Source organism: Tenrec ecaudatus, chromosome X, assembly GCF_050624435.1.
Source record: "Tenrec ecaudatus isolate mTenEca1 chromosome X, mTenEca1.hap1, whole genome shotgun sequence".
NCBI lineage: Eukaryota > Metazoa > Chordata > Mammalia > Afrosoricida > Tenrecidae > Tenrec > Tenrec ecaudatus.
The window spans coordinates 152155301-152175801 of NC_134548.1; the positions used below are offsets into that span (position 1 = coordinate 152155301).

The 20501-nt window shown below is 40.9% G+C and overlaps 1 protein-coding gene across 1 annotated transcript in view; it reads left to right on the plus strand.

Moving 5' to 3' along the window:
* ADGRG4 (adhesion G protein-coupled receptor G4) overlaps positions 1 to 20501 on the plus strand; it is a 155830-nt gene that overhangs the window by 104577 nt on the left and 30752 nt on the right. Inside the window, exons 14-16 of the mRNA XM_075538483.1 lie at positions 16848 to 16970; positions 18166 to 18208; positions 19986 to 20089. Coding sequence (XP_075394598.1) covers positions 16848 to 16970; positions 18166 to 18208; positions 19986 to 20089 — 270 coding nt within the window. The remainder of the gene's footprint in view (positions 1 to 16847; positions 16971 to 18165; positions 18209 to 19985; positions 20090 to 20501) is intronic.

Here is a 20501-nt window from a genome sequence, read left to right on the forward strand (position 1 = left end):
ATAAAGTGTTTAGAACATTGCCAATCACATAATGACAATGTGAGTCTTTGTTTTTTTTTCTATTTTAAATTGGGATGAAGGTTTGCAGAGCAGATCTATTTTCTGTTTAACAATTCTTACACGTTTAGTCTTATATCATTGACTGCAATCCCCACAATGGAGTAATATTTTCTCTACTTTCTCCCTGTGCTTCCTTTTTTATTTCTCCTTTCCTAATCCGTCTGACATTTATCTTTGGGAAAATGCTGCCTTTTAAATCACAAATGGTTGATTTTTCTAAGATGTGCATACCTCCCCTGTGTTACTGTTCCCCCTTTGGTGCTGTTGTTAGGTGTGGTCATCCTAACTCTATATCCTAACCCCATATCCAACCAAAGGAAACACTCCTGATTCCTGGGCCATCCCCACACATGCTGTTACACTTGAGCCCATTGTTGAAAGCATGGTTCAGTCCATCTTGTGAAAGTTCTTGCTCTTTTTGCCTGATTCCTCCACTTGACCAAACATGATGTTCTTTTCCACAGAGTGGTCTCTCCTGGCAATTTCCTGTTGGTTTGTCATACAGGGAGGCTTACGTGTTGCTGTGATACTGGAAGCTCTGGCATCATATGTCATATATCATATTTCATATATCATCAGGGTCACGCATGGTGAACAGGGTTCAGTGGAATCACCAGACTCAGAAGAGACCAGAAACGAGGAACAGACGAGCTGCTTCTGAAGGCTTATCCACTGAATAAGAGCAGAATATTGTTCATCTATAGACTTATCTATTGTTTAACTGAAAATTGAGCCATGGGTGCTGTTTGATTTCCAGACCTGAAGGATGACTATAGGCCATAATCTTGGGGGTTCCACCAATCTCTGTTTAAGCAGTAAGCCTGTTCTTTTTTACGATTTTCAGATTTTTCTCCAACATTATTCTCCCATGCTATTAAGAACCGCTTGCTGCGATCCCTTTCAGAGCAGTTGGTAATAGTAGCTTACCATCATCTAGTTCTTCTTGACATAGGAGTTTTGGCTTTACTATTATTATAACCTTATCTTGGGCTCCTGCTTAACAAAAGGCTCACTCCTTTATTCCACCCAATATCAACTAGCTATTGAGAATATTATAATCTAAGTTTATGTGATATTAATGATGATGGTGTCTATTAATGGGTACTCTTGCACAAGGTTACATAGCTAAAATGTGGAACAACTGGAAATCAAGACCTGGCTGTCTGACCCCAAATCTCATGTATTTATGAGTTCAATATATTAGTTTGTCCAGATGTGCTTGCATTTCCAAGGAGGCTATCCAATGGAGGCTATCCAAAGGAATTCATTTCTAATAGTTAAATAGTTTTTGTGGGGGCTCTAGTACTGGAACAACACATACATCCATGAACCATCAGTACTATATAGGATGTTTCTTTCTCCTGGTATATCTAGCTGCTCCTCTGTCTATATATATTCTATTTATTCCTGTGGGTTTGAATAAAATACCACCTAAGAAGCCTGTCCAGAGTTTGTGAACCCTTATTCTCCCCCACATTCACTGTTTATATAATTGTCTTACATTTCTGCTCAGTTGTTACACTGGTTTTCCCAAGTGAGTTGTGGCGTATGTTAAGTGGCAGGCATGTTTTATTCCTCATGCAACTCAATACAAGGCTTAGAACTCAGCATGCTTTTAGTAAATATGTGTTGATTGAGGTTTTTTAATAGAAGAAAAATAGGCTAACCTTAAAACAAGCTCCTTAGTGAGCAGGAATTTTAATTAAAATGAAAAAAAATGTTGTTCATAGCCCTCTGATCCCTCTGATAGGCTTATAATTTTTCTGCATCATTTGAGATATCACGATCTTGTTCTTAATCTCTCTCATTTCTTCAAAGGTCTGATTTCGTCTCATAGAATAAGACCTAAATTTGTTTTGCATAGATTTCAAACTTAATAAGTAATTTTCATTCACTCACAATTTCCACTGAAAGACATTGCATATCTTTTCCCAAATTAGCCTACAGATAGACGTCACAGTGCTGGAAGGAGGATTAGAGCTAGCCTGCCCACAAATTCAAAGTTGTAAGGCACCCTATAACTCATTACGTCCCATCTCCTCATTTTACCAGTGAGGGAAGAGGCCTGCTGAAGGTGACATGAACTCATTCATTTCATTTCTTTTTTATAGCATTTATTCAATTCCTACTATGTATCTTGTGTGGTGTTAGCTTAAATGGTGATCAAGAAAGATGGGCTCCCTGCCCGGGTGGTACTTCCAATATGGTAAGGGAGGGATAACAGAGACCCAAAGGTTCTACTACTGAGGTGGGCGAACCGAAGTTGGGTCTTGGGCACTTATACAAAGTGCACATCCTTTAACTTCCTTTTCCCTGAGTTTCACAGCCTTGCTTTAACTCTGTTTCTTTCCAACATCTTTTCATCAAAACCTTAGCTGCCATTATAGCATAGTACCTTAAAAATCATTGACACTACAGCACTCTTAGAAAACACGTTCCTCTCACTGCTCCAGTAGCTGCAGTGCCAGAGTCAGGGGCAAGGCAAAAGGTCAGTGCTCTATCACACATGTGCTTTTGGAGCACCGGGGAGGGTGCCTCCTGCATCTGGGCTATCAGGATAGGCTTACTGTAGGAGAGGTCTCAGCTGAGGCCTAGAGGTTCACAGGAGTTAGCAGGTGAAAAAGGATAGGGATGAGGAAGTAGGCGTGTTCAGGTAGAGGTGGAAGCTTGTGTAAAGGTCCAGAGCTAAAATAGGCAAAGTGTGGCTTGAGCACAGAATAAAAAGAGAGTATGTCATCATTTTGTGTCATCAAGTTGATTCTGATTCAGAGTGACCCTGTGGTTCTGGGGAGAACTGTCCCATAGAGGTTTTTCAGGTTGTCAGTCTTAACAGAAGCAGACAGCCACATCTTTCATAAGGAGTGGCTGATGGGTTTGTGCTGATCTCGTGGTTAGAAGTCCAGCCCATAACTAACTATGCCATCAGGACTCATGTCAAAGGAGACAGGAAGAAAGCGGGAAAAGTGCTGTTACATCGTAGATATTGCAATCAGTATCAAGAAACCAAATATGCTCAAATTGTTGAACTAACAATCTGCTCTGTAAACTTTTACTTCAGTCACAATAAAAGATTAAGAAAAGGGAGCAAACGCATGACAATTGTCATTCCTTTCCTTCTATGTTCACCAGTTTGTGTTGTTGTTTGTTGTTAGATGCCACTCATAGCAACCTTCTGGACAACAGAATGGAATCCTGCCCGGTCCTGCACCATCCTCACAATTGTTCCTATGTTTGAGTTCATTGTTGTAGCTACTGTGTCAATCCATTTGGTTGATGGCTTTCCTCTTTTCACGGCCCTCTACTTTACCAAACCTTTTCTAGGAAAGGATCTTCTGATAACATGTCCAAAATACATGAGACATCGTCTTGCCATCCTTGCTTTTAATGAGCATGCTGCTGTACTTCTTACAAGACAGATTCGTTGGTTCCGTAGTCCATCCACAGGAGTTGCAAGAGTCTACAGCACCACAATTCAGATACATCCATTATTCTTAAGTCTTCCTTATTCAAAATCCAATGTTTGTTTACATGCATCTAAGGTGATTGAAAACATCATGTCTTGAGTCAAGTGCACCTTTGTCTTCAAACTAACATCCTTACTTTTCAACACTTTAAAGAGGTCTTATGCAGTAGGTTTACCCAAGGCAACGCATCATTTTGATCTCTTAAATGCTGTTTCTATGAGGACCGCCTGTGATCCAAGCAAGATGAAATCCTTAACAACTTCAACCTTGTCTCTTGTTTATTATGATGTTACCTTTTGGTGTAGTCATGAGATTTTTTTTTTCACATTAACTTGTAATCTATACTGAAGGCTGCTATCCTTGATCTTCATTACCAAATGCCTCAAGTCGCTCCTACTTTCATGAAGCAAGGTTGTGTCATTTGCATATCAAGGTTGTTAATAAGCCCACTCCAGTTCAGATGCTACATTCTTCTTCACATAACCTCATTTTCTAATTATGTGCTCAGAATACAGAATTTATATGTATGGTGAAAAGATACAACCCTGACGTATACCTTCCTCTGATTTTAAACCATGTAATGTTCCTGAGATAGTTAAGGTTTATTGTGCCAACCAGGCTCATAAACACATGTGGGATTAGTGAAGGTGAAGAGATAAATGGCTTGGTGAGCCTCGCCCTTCTAGTTCTCGGGTCTCTTGCTTTCTGATGGTCAGACCAGGGTGCAGCTGCCTTAACCAGTTCCCTGTTTCAGCTGGCAAGGCTCACTTCCTGTGAAACATCACTGAGGAGAAGCCACATGGACCTACCCCGATGCAGCCCTGGGTGCTGGAGAAGCCACATGGAGACCCCTGCCAACACTGAGAGGCTTGCACGCTCACTGATTCAGCTTTCCTCCTGCAGTTGGCATCATCACGTCTGTTTTGTGAGATTGAGGAGGACTTTGTAGATTGGTGTTGGACATATGGGCTAATGTTAGACTTATGGGTTTCGACAGCACTGGCTTGGGATGCTTTCTTAATGCACACTTGCCCTTTATATAAAAGTCTCTCTTATACATACGCGTTTCTGTGGATTTGTTTCCATAATTTACCCAGACTAACATAGTTCCCTTGTTCTGTTTGCACAACTGCCTCTTGATCCATGTACAAATTCTACATGAGCACAATGAAGGGTCTGAAATTCTCTTTCTTCTCAAGGCTCCCGGTAGTTAAGATTCACGAAGTAGAATACCTTTTCATGGTCGGTAAAATTGAGGTAAACATCTATCTGGTATTCTGTGCTTTCATTTAAGATCCATCTGGCATCAGAAATGATAATCTTAGCTCCGCATCCTCTTCTGAGTGCAGCCTGAATTTCTGGCAGCTCACTGCCATTGTACTGCTCCAACCATTGTTGAATGATCTTCAGCAGTTTGGAATGAATACAAATAAGGATCTCTTCCAGTCAGATGGCCAGGTAGTTGTCTTCCAAATTTCTTGGTATAAAGGCATGAGTGCTTCCATTGTGTCAGCTTGTTGAATCATTTTAACAGCCCCATCAATTCCTAGAGCCTTGTTTTTGGTTAGTGCCTTCAGTTCAGCTTGAACTTCTTCCTTCAGTACCATTGGTTCTTGCTCTCATATGCTACCCCTTGAAATGGTTGAATGTCCACTAATTCTTTTTGGTACAGTGACTGTATTTTTTTCATAGTCTTTTGATACTTTCTATATCATTCAATATTTTGCCCAAGGAACCTTTCAGTATTGCAACATGAAGTTTGACATTTGTCTTGAGTTTTTTTCAGTTTAGGATATGCTGAACATGGTCTTCCATTTTAGTTTTCTACCTCTAGGTGTTTGCCCCTTGCATTATAATACTTCACTTTGTTTTCTCGAGCTATCTTTTGAAATTTTCTATTCGGCTCTTTCACTTCATTTCTTCCATATGATTAAGAGCAAGTTTCAGACTCTCTTCTGACATCCCCTTTGATATTTTCTTTCTTTCCGTATTTTTAGTGACTTTTTGCTTTCTTCAGGTACTATGCTCTTGAAGTCATTCCACAACTCATCAGATTTTCTGTCATTATTGTTCAATGTGGCAACTCTGTTGTCGAGATATTTTCAAAATTCAGGTGGGATATACTCAAGGTCTTATTTTGTCTGTTGTGATTTTTAAAATGTTTTCAGTTTCAACAAATTTACATATGAGCAGTTAAGTAAGGGTCTATTCCACAGTTGCCCCCTGGCTTTGATTTAGCTGCTGATATTGAACTTTTCCATCTTCTATTCCCATAGATGTAGTCAGTTTTATTTCTGTGTATTCATCTGAAGAAACCTACATGTACAGTCACCTTTTGTGTTGTTGCAAAAAAGGTATTTGCAATGAAGAAGTCATTCGTTTCTATAACCAATGACATATTTTCCAACTTCTGTTCCTTATTTGTTGTTTCCAGCTTATACATCACAATTGCTGACAATTACCAATGCATCCTGATTGCATGTTTATTCAATTTCAGATGGAAAAAGTTGGTAGAATTCTTCAATTTCTTCATCACTAGCTTTAATGGCTGATCGACAAATTTGAATGATAATTGTATTGATAGTATTTCCTTGTATGTGGATAGCTGTCACAGATAGCGTTGTACTACATGATAGATCTTGAATTGTCCTTTTTGACAATGAATATGATGCAATCTTATTGAATCTGTCATTCCCTGTATAGTAAACCTTATGCCTCCCTGATTCAAAATGGTCAATAGCAGTTCATTGCAGTTCATTAATGCCTAGGACATCAATCTTATAAGTTCTATCTTTTTTTACATCTTCCTGGTTTCCAAGATTCATATTTCGTACATTCTACATTTCAAATATTAATATAATTTTCAGCAGTTTCTTCTCATTTTAACTCATGACCCATCAGCAAATTAAGGTTTGAAAGGGCTTTACTCAATCTATATTATTATGATGGTCTCTAAAAGGCAGCTAGCTCTTCCTCAATCATATTTTGAGTGTTTTCAGACTTGGGGGGGGATCACCTTCTGACACTATCTCTGACAATGTTATGTTTCTATTCATGAGGTTTTCACTGTCTTACAATGTTTCACTGCTGCTATCCAGAAAGTTTTCAGCGACTAATTCCTTTGCGGTGAACAGACTATTTCTTCTTTGTAGCTTGTTCTTAAGTCTGGAAGCTCTGCCAAAACCTGTTCACTCTGGTCTAGCTGGATTTGTAAGGTAGAATTGGGATCATGATAGTGGGGGGAGGGCAGGAAGCATTTAAGAACTACAGGAAAGTTGTATCTTTCATCTTTGCTACACTGCACCCTGACTTGCTTGTCTCATCCCCGTGACCCTTCCATAAGGGGATGTCTAGTTGCCCACAGATGGGCTTTGGGACCTCAATCTTCACTGCTCATTCACAATGATAGAATTTTTTGGTTCTTTGATGCCTGATACCTGATCCCTTTGACACCTTTGACCCCTTGACCAATTCCTACAAGGCCTCTTACACCCTCCTTGCCACTGATTTTGGATCACTCGTTGTACCCTTGTCCCTCAGTTGGTCAACACCACCTCCTTTTCCCTACCTCCCCCTCTTCCATGTCCCCCGGAACCATCGGTCCTGTTGTTGTTTTCTCATCCAGCCTATCTTATCTAGATAGACCGGCAGAGATGATAATATACACAAAAAAAACAGACATAGCCAAAGAAAGTGACAGAAGAAAACAAAACAACAATAAAAACACACATGACAAAATGAATGAATTAATTAAAAAAATAAAAAGAAAAGTAAGAAAAACCTGCAAATAATTCAGGGTCTGTTTGTTGACCTCTAGGAGTGTCCTCCAGTCGAGTCCGATGGGGTGCCGCACCCTGGCCCCAAAGTCTATCTTTGGCACTCCCTCAGGACCTTCCTGCTTGGCTCCCCCAACCACTTTGCCGCACAACCTTAGTGTTTTGCCTTGGTTTGGTGACCAGGCCAATCCCGACACTGTGTATCCAGTGTTATCTCCTGTAGGACCATGGGTCAGCGAGGGATGTCATGTATCATAGTGGGGCCAGCCATGTGGTCCACTCTTTGCATTGGCTGCTCTGAGAGGGGATATCATCCTCCAGGCTTGGTCAGCCAGGATGTGCTCCACTCTCTCTTCCTTCCCCTTCATATGCTCCCATATGCTCTGGTCAGACATGTCCCTCTCCTGGAGCTGCAGCTTCAGTGCTGTCCTCTAAAGTAAATTCTTCTGTGGGGAGGGGCAGCTATCCATGTATTGGAATTGAGGCCGGGCCCTCACACCCCTCCACTGGCTCCCTGCTCCATCATGGTAGGCTGCATTCACATCCCAGAACATGGGGTTGAAATCTGGTTCTTCATTCACTGTGTAAATATAAACAATACCCTCCCTTGGGTGGGTTAGTGCCCTGTTACCCTGCTACACATTTCTATCCTTTTTTCCTTTCCTGCCCCACCTCCTTTTTAGTTGGCTACCTACCATATGTATCCCTGGATTTGGTCTGGTCCATGCCATACTAACTGGACTTCACCCCAGGAATGTTTGTATATAGTAGCTTTTTCCCTGTGCCCCTTTGGCATTTTTTATAAAGCTTATCACAGCGGACTCATGTTGTACTTGTCCTTTTGTGCTTGGTAAACTTCACTTAGCATAATTTCCTGCAGTTCTTCCCATGGGGATGTGTTTCATGCATTCATCGATGCCTTTTAGCAATGCATAGTACTCTATTGTATGTATGTACCACAGTTGTTTAATCCATTCATCTCTTGATGGAAATTTAGGTTGTTTCCAACTCCTTGCAATGGTGAACTGTGCCGTGATGAACATTGGAGCACAGATATCTGACCGTGGTTTGTTTTTTGCCTCTTCTGGGTATATGCCCAGTAGGGGGGTTGCTGGGTCATATGGTATCTCAATTTCCATCTGTTTTAGAAATCGCTAAATCAGTTTCCATAGTGGCTGTACATGCCTACATGTCCAACAGCAGTGGATGAGAGTTCCTATCTCACCACAGCCCCTCTAAGACTTGTTGCTGTCTGATTTTTTTTTTGGGTAAGGACTTTGAAATGAGTCAGATAGTTAATCCTATAATTTTGACATAAGACACTTTGATTTAACAGAAATCTTCCTGTCTTTCGAATGCTACAGCTGAAATCCATCCATCTGGAATCTGATGTTTTAAACAGTTATTTCCAGAAGTCTCTGCTGATACAAATCAAAACAATATAATACAAAACCTTAAAAAGTGACAACAAAAACATTTTTGGATTTTTCCCTCTGAATTAATTTTGCCTTTAATTTCCTATCTTACCAATTTGGAGTTTTAACACCTGATCTATTTTTTCCATTGGAAATAATTTTTTCTTAAAAAATCATTTTATTGGGGCTCATACAATTATCACAGTCCATCCATCCATCCATCCATCCATTGTGTCAAGCACATCTGTACATTTGTTGCCATTATCATTCTCAAAACATTTGCTTTTCACTTGAGGCCTTGATATCAGCTCCTCATTTTTAAGTTCCCTCCTTCCCCACTCCCGCTTCCCTCCTTAACTCTTGATAATTTATAAATTATTATTATTTTGTCCGACGTCTTCACCCACATTTCTGTTGTCCATTGGGCTACCTTTGAGGGTTTAGGTGGTTTTTCTTAGTTGTTTTGATTTGCATTTCTCTTATGACTAATGATCGGGAAGATTTTCTCATATGCTTATTGGCCAATCGGATTTCTGCCCCTGTGAAACTTTTGTTCAGGTCCTTTGGCCACCTCCTCATTGGGCAATTAGTTTTCCTCTTATTGTAAGCTTGCAAAGTATTGTAGATTTTAGTAATATGTGATCTTTATCTGATCTGATATGTCATTGCTGAAGATGTTTTTCCAGTCGGGGGCTCTCTTACTACTCTCTTGGTGAATTCTTTTTGATATACACAGGTGATATATCTTCAGTATATCCCACTTGTCAATTTGTGACTCCTCTGTTTTTATATCCTTCCCTATTTCCGATAGCCAGTTTATTCCCTGTGCCAAGGTTCTCAGGTTTGTCCCAATTCCCTCATTAATGGCCCTAATTGTTTGGGGTTTCACCTCAAGGTCTGTTAAAAACCTTGAGTCTATTCTTGTACATGGAGTGAGGTAAGGGTCTTGCTTCATTTTTCTGCAGGTAGATAGGCAGTTTTTTCCAGCACCATTTATTGAAGAGGGCATCTGCTCCCCTTTTGATATTTTTGGGGCCCTTATCAAAAATCAGTGGCCTGTATGCTGATGTTTTCATTTCTGCGTCTTCAGCTCTTTTCCATTGGTCTGAATATCTGTCGTTATACCAGAACCACACTGTTTTGACTACTGTGGGCATATAATACATGCTAACGTCAGGTAGAGCAAGCCCTCCTACTTTGTCCTTCTTGAGAAGGTCTCTGTTAATTCTGGACTTCTTCCCTCTCCATATGAAAATTTTCCAATTCTTTGAATATGGATGCTGGTATTCATATTAGGATAGTGTTAAACTTATATAGTGCCTTGGGCAGAACTAACATCTTTATTATATTGATTGTTCCAATCTATGAGCATGGGATATTCTTCCATTTGTTGAGATCATTCTTGGTTTCTTGTAATAATGTTCTGTAATTTTCATTGTACAAACCTTCTGTTTTTAGTCAGGTATATCCCTACATATTTCAATTTGTGTTTGGCTATTGTAAAGGGTACTACCTTTTAAATTGTCACTTCTGTGATCTAGTCCAATGTGTAGAGCAGTCCCATAGACTTCTGTTTGATGATCTTGTATCCTGCCATTCTGTCATATTCCACTATTGCTTCCAACACTCCACTTGTGAAGTTTACAGGATTTTTGATGTACAGAATCATATTGTCTTGCAAATAATGATAATTTTGCCTCTTCCTTCCCCAGATGAGTACTTTGATGTCTTTTCTTTGTCTTGTGTTGTTAGCAAGGACCTCCAATATGATGTTAAATAGGAGTGGAGATAAGGGTCATCTTTGTCTGGTCCCCTTTTTCAGTGGAATTGTTTTCGTCTTTTCTCCATTGACTACCACGCTGGCTGTAGGTTTTTCATATGTAGCTTGTATAACAATAATGAAATTTCCTTCCAGTCCTATCTTCTTGAGGGTCCTTAACAGGAATACATGTTGGATATTGTCAGATGCTTTTTCTGCATTTATTGATATTATCATGTTGTTGTTATCATTTTTCCTGCCAATGTGGAGAATAATACTGATGGTCTTTCATATATTGAACCATCCCTGAATCCCTGGTATGCATCCCACTTGATCACAGTGAATTATTTTTTTATGCTCTTGTATTCTATTAGCCAGTATTTTGTTAAGAATTTTTGCATCGATGTTCATTAGGGATATTGGTCTGTACTCAATTCTTGTGGGATCCATGCCCGCTTTAGGTATGAGTTATAGTAGCTTCACAGAAAGAGTATGGGAGTTTTCCATCGTTTTCTATGTTCTGGAAGAGTTTGTGCTGGATTGGTGTCAGTTTTTCCCTGAATGCTTGTTAGAATTCTCCTGTGAAGCCACCTAACCTGGGGGACTTTTTTGTTGATAATCCCTTTGTAACCTTGTCTATATCTTTCATTGCTATGGGTCTGTTAAGGTTCTTGATATCCATCTGGGATAGTCTAGGGACAGATTGTGTTTCCATGTATTTGTCCATGTCTTCCAAATTGTTCAATTCGTTAGGGTACAGGCCTTCATACTACTGTGTAATTGTCTTTGTGATTTCATTAGGGTCCATTGTAATGTACCCTGTTTCTTCCCTCATACTTGCAATTGATGTTTGTTTCTTCCTTTCTTCGGTTAGGTTTGCCAGCAGTCTTATCAAATCTGTTAGTCCTTTCAAAAGCCCAGCTCTTAGCTGCATTAATTTTTTCCCATAGTTTTCCATCTCCTGTATCTCAGCTCTGATTTTTGTTATTTCTATCCTTTTGCTATTAGTAGGATTGTTCTGTTGCCTCTGCTCTAACTGTTTTAAGTTTTGTGCCAAATAATCAACCACAAGTCTCTCCTCTTTTTTCGTGTGTGCTTTTATTACTATCAGCCTTCCTCTGATAAATGCCTTTGCTGTATCCCAAAGGTTTTGGTGCATCGTTTTTTCATTCTCATTGGTTTCTAAAACTTCTTGATTTCATCTCTGATCTGGGACAATACCCACTCCTTTTGCAATAGAGAATTATTAATTCTCCAATTGCTTGCCCTTATTTTCTTCATCATCCTTCTGTTGATTTCCAGCCCTATGGCACAGTGATCAGAGTGAGACATCTGTATAATCTTTATGTGCTTGAATTTACTTGTGTCCCAGCATGTGGTCTATCTTCAAGTATGTGGACTTGAAAATAATATGATTATTTTTGCCTGTGGATGGAAAGTTCTGAAAATATCTATCAGGTCAAATCGTCCAATCTGTGCTTTTTAGATCTGTAGCCTCCTTGTTGAGTTTCTTTCCCAGTGATCTTTTTCAGAGAGTGGTGTATTGAAGTCACCTACTATAATTGATGTACCTGTGATTTCTTTGCTCATCTTTTGGAATGTTTGATTTACAGATTTCACAGGTCTCATTTGACATGTAAATATTTATTATGCTCGCTGGTTCTTGTTCTACTGTTTCCTTGAGCATTATATAGTGCCCCTCCTTATCTCTTGTTATGGGCTGTATGTTGAGATCAATTTTGTCAGATATTAAGATTGCTACCCCTGCTTTTTTTGGATTGCCATATTCTTGGTATATTTTCCCCCAGCCTTTAATTCTCAACCTGTTTTTTGTCTGCAAGCTTGACATGTGTCTCCTGTAGTCAGCAGATCAAGGGGTTATGTTTTCTGAGCCAGTCTGTTAGCCTCTGCCTTTTAATGTCGGAATTCACCCATTGATATTCTGTGTTATTACATCCATCTGTGGACTCTGTGATGGCATCTTATACCTTTTGTGTTGGGTGTTTTCCACCTGTCTGTCTTATCCATTTGTGTTATGTGTGTGGGGATCATTCTTGCCTTCTTTCCAGTATTGAGCCAATGCTATCTTGGGGGCTCTTTTCTCTTTGTCGCCTCTGGGTAGGGTTTTGCTGTGCGATGGTCTCTTATTTGCACTCGGCGTGTGTTGAACTTCTGCCCATTACTGGATTGGCCAGGATCTTTTGTAGGGCTGGGTTTCTTTTTATGTATTCTTTCAGTTTTTCCTTGTCTGGGAACACTCTTACTTCTCCATCTATCTTAATAGATAATTTCGCTGCATATAGTATTCTTGGGTTTGTGTTATTTTCCTTCAGTTTTTGGAATATGTCACTTCATCCCCTTCACTTTTTCATCATGTCCACTGATAGGTCTGAGCATACTGTTATTTGGGTACCTTTATACATGACTATTTGTTTTTCCCTAGCTGCTCTTATGTTCTACTTTTCCTCATAGTTGTATAATTTGGCTATTATGTGTCTTGGTGACTTCTAGGGATTCATTCTGGCTAGTGCTCTTTCATCCTCTTGAATTGTTGCCTGATTTTCATTTATTAAGCTGGGGAAGTTTTCCTCTAAGAATTCCCTTGCCATTTTCACTGTTGATGTTGTCGTTGTGTCTTGTTCCAGTAGTCCAATTATTCTAATATTGTTTCTCTTCAAAGCATCAGAAATGGCTCTCAGGTTTTCTTCAACTGCTCTGATTGTCTTACTTGACTGATTTTACCGTTTGTTGAAGTCTGCTTGGTTATCCTCTAGGGTACTGGTGCAATTCTCTGCCTCCTCAAGTCTCTTGGCAAAGTCTGTCAATTTGCCACTGTTTTTTTTTTCATCCTTTGAGTCTTGTATGTCCCTTTGATGTATTGCCTTTATCTCCTCTATCATTACATCCTTTTTCTGTATTGCTTCCCTCATATCCTGTATGACTCCAAGCAGCATTCTGAAATTTTCTTTCTGTGGCAGATCAATGTCTGCTTCTTCTATGCACATTGTTAGGTTTGTGACTTTTCTCCTCATTGTCTTCTGTTTCTCCTGATTTTTTCTTGAGGCTGTTGGGGATGGTTGCTGTTTATGTGTTGTTTTAGAGGAGCCTGGAGCCATCTTCCAGCATCAAAGAGCACTGGACTCTCTCTGGGGGGACTCAAATGAGTGTTTCTATGAACTACCTGCAGGTAGCTGCATCGGGGGTTCGTGCTATCGCTGCATCTATCTGTGGTTTCACTCTTACCCTAGCTGATTAGTATTCCATTATTTGAAATGTGAGTTGGATAGTCCTCTCATGGGATGCTGGTTGGGTGATTGTGGGCCCACGAATGTGATGTTTCACTGGATCATCTCTAAGTAAGCTGTAATGGTTTGTCTCACAATGTTTGGAGCGCCTCGGGTGGCATGTGTTTTTCTCTTCAATTGGAGTGCCGTGGAAGGAATATGGGTGTACCCTCCTTGTTGTAGAGCACTGTAGCTTGCAGGAAGAATTACCTAGTCAGAAATTGTCATGGAGGTTGGGCATATGTGCCCGCGGGATGAAGCGCCACCGGCGGTGGGCAGGAGTTACCCCAGTCACTTGTAGGGCTTTGGGGTTTAGGCTGGAGTTCCCCAAGCCATAGGAAGGGGAGAACCCCCAGCTGCTTGGGGTATGGAGGAGGGCCGGCGTGATTTCCACAGCTGTGTTCAAAGCCAACAAATGCGGAAGGAGCTCCTCCAACTGTGCCTTCAGAGTTTCCCTAGGTCAAGTTGAGTGGCCTTGAAGCTGATAGTGGTTTGTGAAAGGAAAAAGAGGGAGAAGATAAGAAAAAGAGAGAAAGAAGAGAGAAGAGATAAAAAAAAGCGAGAAAGAATAAAAAAAGACCGGAGCAGAAACAACAAGCAAATTAACAACCACCCACAAAAAGTATTTAAAGAAAATAAAAGTAAAAGCAGTAAAAAAAAAAAAAGAAAACAAGGAAAACTGAATCTGCACAGACCATAGGAGGAAAGCTAGAAAAGATAGAAGATGAGGAGAAAAGAAGTAAAAGTGAAAGAAAAACAAAATAAAGGCAAAAAAAGCAAAGAAGAGGGAAAAAAAGAAGAGCTAGCTGAGCCCTTTGCTGTGGCATGTGGTGCACGGCCTCGTGCCATCTGCAGCACTGTCACAGGGGGCAGGCTGTAGCTCCCCCCACTGGGTGGGCGTATTTGGCCTAGATAGAGGGTAGGGGGGCTGGAAACCAGTGCCATGTGGGAGGAAAGAAAGAGAGAGGAGAGGAACATAAAAGCAGAAAGAGAGGAGATGTGAAAAAAAGAGAGCAGAAAGAAAGAAGTGGAAAAAAACACAGCTGTGCCTACTAAGATTGACTGTGATGGCAAAAAGAGAAGGAAAAAATAAAGAGATAGCTGATCCCTGATTGCCTCAATATGGGCCAGAGTGATTTAAACCCTGCTCCAAGATGGCAGGTTGGTGTGCCCTTTTAGTGCAGGGACCCAGTGGTGCTGGGTGAAATTGCCATCGTTGGCAAACTCAGCTCAGAGGCCCCACAGAGGTTTCCTTAGCTGCATGGAGCGCTGTAGAGGGCTGTCACAGCTGCCTTGTGTGGTGTGCAGCACTCTCACAGAGGGTCGACTGGAGTTTCCACTGCTACTTGGGTTGAGTTGCCCTAGGCGGTGGGTAGTGGCCTAGGAGCCAGCAGTGGCTTATGATATGAAAGAGAGGGAGAGAATAGGAAAAAGAAGAAAAAAGAAAGAAAGAAAAAGCAAACCCAAACTGGGCACATTGAAACCTACTGCAGTGGGAAAGCTAGAAGGGTGAGAGAATAAAGAGAGAAGAAATACGGTGGTAAGTAAGGAGATAACTGTGGCTTGTTCGCCAGACCGTGTGGTGGAGGAGTGGCAAGTCTGCCTCAAGGTAGCAGGGTGGTGTGCCCGCTTGGTGTAGGGTCCCACAGAAACTGGATGGGATTACCATCGAAGGCAAGCTCACAGCAGAGGCCAGGTGACAGGTCCCACAGTGGTATTGAGTGCCGGAGTTCACTGGTATATCTGCCTTGTGCTTTGTGTAGCACTACAGCAGGTGTGGGGCGGGGGGGGGGTGTTCCCACAGCCCCTTGTAGGGCCCCAGAACAGGCAGGATCTCCCCAGGTGTGTGCAGAATCACTGAGAGGGAAGGTGGGCTTATTGTCCTATCTAGACTTCTGATGCCCTAATAGTGCAGAGGTTTTTGTTTGTTTTCCCCCTGGCCAGCTAGAATTGAATTAAATTAAACTGGCTCCCTAGCCCTGGGTCTGTGCTTAGTTAGAAACTGACACTTGCTCCAGAGGGTCTTTGTTATATTGAAAGCCTCCAGGCACTGTAACTAGCTTCTGGCATTCCTCAGCAGGGGATTCCTTATTATGCAAATGGATGTTAAGGGACTCCTTCTACCGATGTCTCAGAATTGAACAGTGCTGCACACTTCTTTTAAACCAAAATCTACTGAGCATCCTTGCGCTGGCAGTTTCTAGTGTGTGTCCTGTATGGTTTCTGTAAGGACTAAATAATGACTGTAAGGAAAGTAAGTAGCAGAATAAATACTGCTGACATAGTGGGTTATGCCTTGGGTTGCTAACCACAAGGTCAGCAGTTTGAACCTACCAGCTTCTTCATGGGAGAAAGAGGTGACCTTTCTGCTCCTGTAAAGAGTGACAGTCTCAGAAACCCACAGGGGTACTTCTACCCTGTTGTATAGGGTCGCTGTGAGTCAGAATCCACTCGATGGCAGTGAATTTTTTTGGTATACTGAACAGGTAAGCACATTAAGGTGCACAAGAATTATTCTCTGGCCTCAGAACTCATGTCTTTTAGGGAGGAGATGATTATCCTCAGGACTTGTACCATACTGGATATCCAGTGTGCATAGAACAGGTTTATGGTGAAGATATGATGGATTGAGGTTCTTTATAAGCAAGGGCTCCCTAACAGTAGATAAAGATATCAGGATATAATGACTCATTAGAGAAAAGTACATTGTGTGTAATTGAAACCTTGTATGAAGACAACAATGGGTTAAATGACCTTTCAAACTTCATCCTTAGCTTGTGAGTTTAGTTTCCACATTCTTATACCTAAGACAAGGAGCCCTGGTAGCATAGTAGGTAATGAGTTGTGCTGCTAAGTGCAAGGTCAGCGGTTCGAACTCCCAGCTGCTGTGTGACTTTCTGCTACTGTAAATATTTACAACCTCAGAAACTCAAAAGGGCAGTTCTCCTCTGCCCCCTAGTGCCACGACAAGTCAGAGCTGATTTGATGACAGTGAATTGAGTACCGAATGCTGTGGAATTCTAAAGTGAATATTAACACGTAAGAAATTAGAAATCTGGGAGCTGAACTATTCTTTGTTTCATTTCCAGACCAAAAGCTTCACTACAGCATTACGCACATATGTTGTGAGTGCCAGCATTTCAGATAATATGTCCATTCAAAACTTGGCTGACCCAGTGGTTATCACTCTGCAGCACATTGAAGGAAATCGGGTAACATATCCATTTTCATCTCAGAATTAAAAGGCCTCAGAATCCCTCCAGGATTCTCCTGTCAAAAATAAATGGCTAGTTAACAAATGCGATTTCAAGATTTAATGAAGACTGTCCCATTCTGGGTAGCAGAGGCGTGTGGTAACTGGGGCTGCCTGGAAATATGCCTTCTCCTAACGGGATAATTAATGATGGGTATTCTAGCATTGTGACAGATTGGCATGGAATAGACTCAGGGAAGGTTGATATTTTGGTGTCGCGTCATACTAAATGATATTTAATCCCATTGAACTTTGAGTGAGGCAAACAACTTCATTCAAAATAATGGAACATTTATAGTCTTTAATTTCCATGAAGAGCATTAAAATGTGCAATAATTATCACCAAGAGACTGAAACCAGAGTCATCTCACATAAAATAAGGTATAGCTTTCTAAATGATTAAATTTAGCCTTAGTAGAAGAATGAATTGCTTTTCCATTCTTTGGTGTTAATATGTGTCCAGTGTGAAGTCTTAATAGCTTCCTTCATTTCTAATCTAAAAGACCATATGGTACAGTGTAATTTTCACTGGTCTTGCTTCTAGAAGGGAATAAGAGACGGAAGAATGAGAGAGTATGAAGAAAACTGAGAATGGAGAGAGAAAGGGAATTAAACATATATATCAAGTGAAACATGTGGGCTGGGTAAAATTTCTCATTTGGGCGTGAGCCCACAGCTCTCTAATCATCCCAACTAACCAACTGCTCGCTGCCTTCAGTTCCCTGGAGACTGTAGGAGATGGTGAAGCTTCGGGAATTCTCAATTGTCTGAAGGAGTTGGCAGCACAACCTAGCAACCGCGTGTCCATAGCATTTGGTCTCAATTTTCCCTAATTCAAGGAACTCGCTTATATGCAATACTCCTACCTTGACCAACACCCCCCCACCCCCGGGCCCCTGCACCAGAAGGGATATCAAATGTCGATACTACCACATATTTGAAAGAAAATACAGCAGATCATCCTGCAGGCACATAATGTTTTCTCACATGTAAACCTAGAGTTACATGAGTTATTCTGAAAATCAATTTACAAATAGACCCTGTATATGTACAGTAACTCTTTGAAAGAATACTAAACTGAAAACAACTCTGCTTGTCACGTTGTGGAAACTATTGCAGGAAAAGTGTTTTACCTCTAATTTGTCTTTTTCCAGCATGGTCAGGTTCACTGTGCCTTTTGGGATTTTGGCAAAAACAGTAAGTACTTTTAGTAAGTCTTGTCTTTGGCTCTCAGTGAGAGCCTGTGACCATTTTTTTTTTCTATTTGGCAATTGAAAAGAAAGGAATTATACTTAAGCTATTATCTTATCAAATCTTCTCATTGACCAAGATCTATGCTGTGAGTTTTATACGTAATTAAGACATAAGTTTTTAAAAATAGGTTCCTTTTCGATAAGAGACTTAATTTGGGAGACTATAAAAATCACATAACTCAGGGATATGAAAACTTTGAAGGAAAACATGGGAAGGCTTATGCAAAGTAGCTTCAAGCTGTTTAGAGCAAGTTGAGGAATGAACACCTGGCTCCTTCTGGGGGGGGGGGGCGGTACTTCTGTGATTCGGGGCACAGGCCATTTTCCTTTTCTGGGCCCTCATATCTTTATCTCTTCATTGATGGAGTGAATAATGCATGAGTCTTTGGGGACAGTGAGAAAAGGGGTGGGAGATGGTGATTGCTGAATGGCTTACTTAGGCTTGCCACCTCCAGTGGTTCTCCAAGATTGTTGCCAAAATGCACAGAATTCCCACATATAACCAATGCTCTCTGGAATGCCATGGGTGGCTATGTGTGGAGCTCTTTGCCTGTAGAAACTCTGCCTGAGAACCTTCCCTTTTCAGTATCTTTGGAACCTTGAGAGAAAGGGGAAAATTTCTTCTCATCTTACTCTCTTAGACATAGGAATATTACTTCTTTCCTATAACAGAAATATTACTGTCCTTCTCAGCCTCTCCCAGCCTGCCAAGATAGGAGTCCTGCAAAGAGATGAGCTTAGCTCCCCCACAGCCACCATAATTTTATCTGTGTCTTCATTAATGCCCATTGTTAGGCTCCCCCTAGGTGACCCTTTCCTCTCCCATCCCCACCCTATGGATCCAGCAACTGTGGAATCTATGGAGCTATCCAAGGTGGATACATTTTGATCACACTTGGATGCTTGTCCTAGGATAGACCCTCTGATTTAGTGTCAACTTGTAGATTCCGCTTTGGAACTTGCACCTGAAAGTTTGAGACCTTGGTGGTATAACTCTAATTATGCTTTGGAGTGAGAAACTTGGCAGGTGTCCAGAGGCTCTAGATCAGGCGTCCTCAAACTACGGCCTGCAAGCCACTTCCAGCCCGCTGAGGACATTTATCTGGCCCGCCGGGTGTTTTTGCCCCATTTGGTTTTTTTTTTAACTTCAAAATAAGATATGTGCAGTGTGCATAGGAATTTGTTCATAGTTTTTTTTTAAACTGCAGTCCAGCCCTCTAACGAGTCTGAGGGACAGTGAACTGGCCCCCTGTTAAAAAAGTTAGAGGACACCTGCTCTAGATGGCCCTAAGCATCTCCAGAGTGGGATCTGGCTCGAGTGGCAAACATCTGAGACCATTTGATTTATGGATCACATAGTTTGTTTAGATGTCTATTTCAGCTACACAGAGTATTCCAAAGAATTAACCTTATGTCCTTCAAAAAGTTCTTACTCTGTCACACCAGATGATGACAAGATTGTTGTTTATGATTAGAGCCTCCCCTAAACTGTACAAGGACGCGGAAAGTGAGACCCCAAAGCATACCATTTATGAAGGGGCCACCAAATCAAGTTATCTTAATCAATTTCATTTATTTTCAGTGTTCTCTTATCCTTTTATCTTTCTGTCTTTATAAATAATACCAATTATAATACATGTTCAAAGAGATCATATGATAAGTTTTGTTTAACTTTTCTAAGATAACAAAATTGCTCTGAAATTCCTTTCTGTCTTCTGCAGATGGCCTAGGTGGATGGAATTCATCAGGCTGTAAAGTCAATGAAACAAATGTAAATTATACAATTTGTCAGTGTGACCACCTCACTCATTTTGGAGTCTTAATGGTGAGTTACTCCTTAGCGTTTCCTTCATCAAAGTTTCATAGTTCTATGCTGTGACTCGATCCTGATTCCTAGGGACCCCATGTAACAAAAGTACAACTCTCTCGTAGGTTTCCCTAGACTGAAATGTCTATGGATGCAATCACTGCATCTGTTTCCTGTGGAGATGCTGGTGGATTCAAACCACCAACCTCTGGCTTTGCTTTTATTCAAACCAAGATCCTTGTTCATTCAACCATCAACTAGTAATGTATGTGTGAAATGAATTATGAAAAAAGTAATATGCAAGTAGAAACGAGCCACCCCTCCTTTAAACCCCAAATAGAATATATTCAGACAAATATGGTTTTCTCTTCAAAATGAATGCCTGCTCCTCAAAATCCAGACATGACCCCCACCCCCAAAAAAAGGTCCC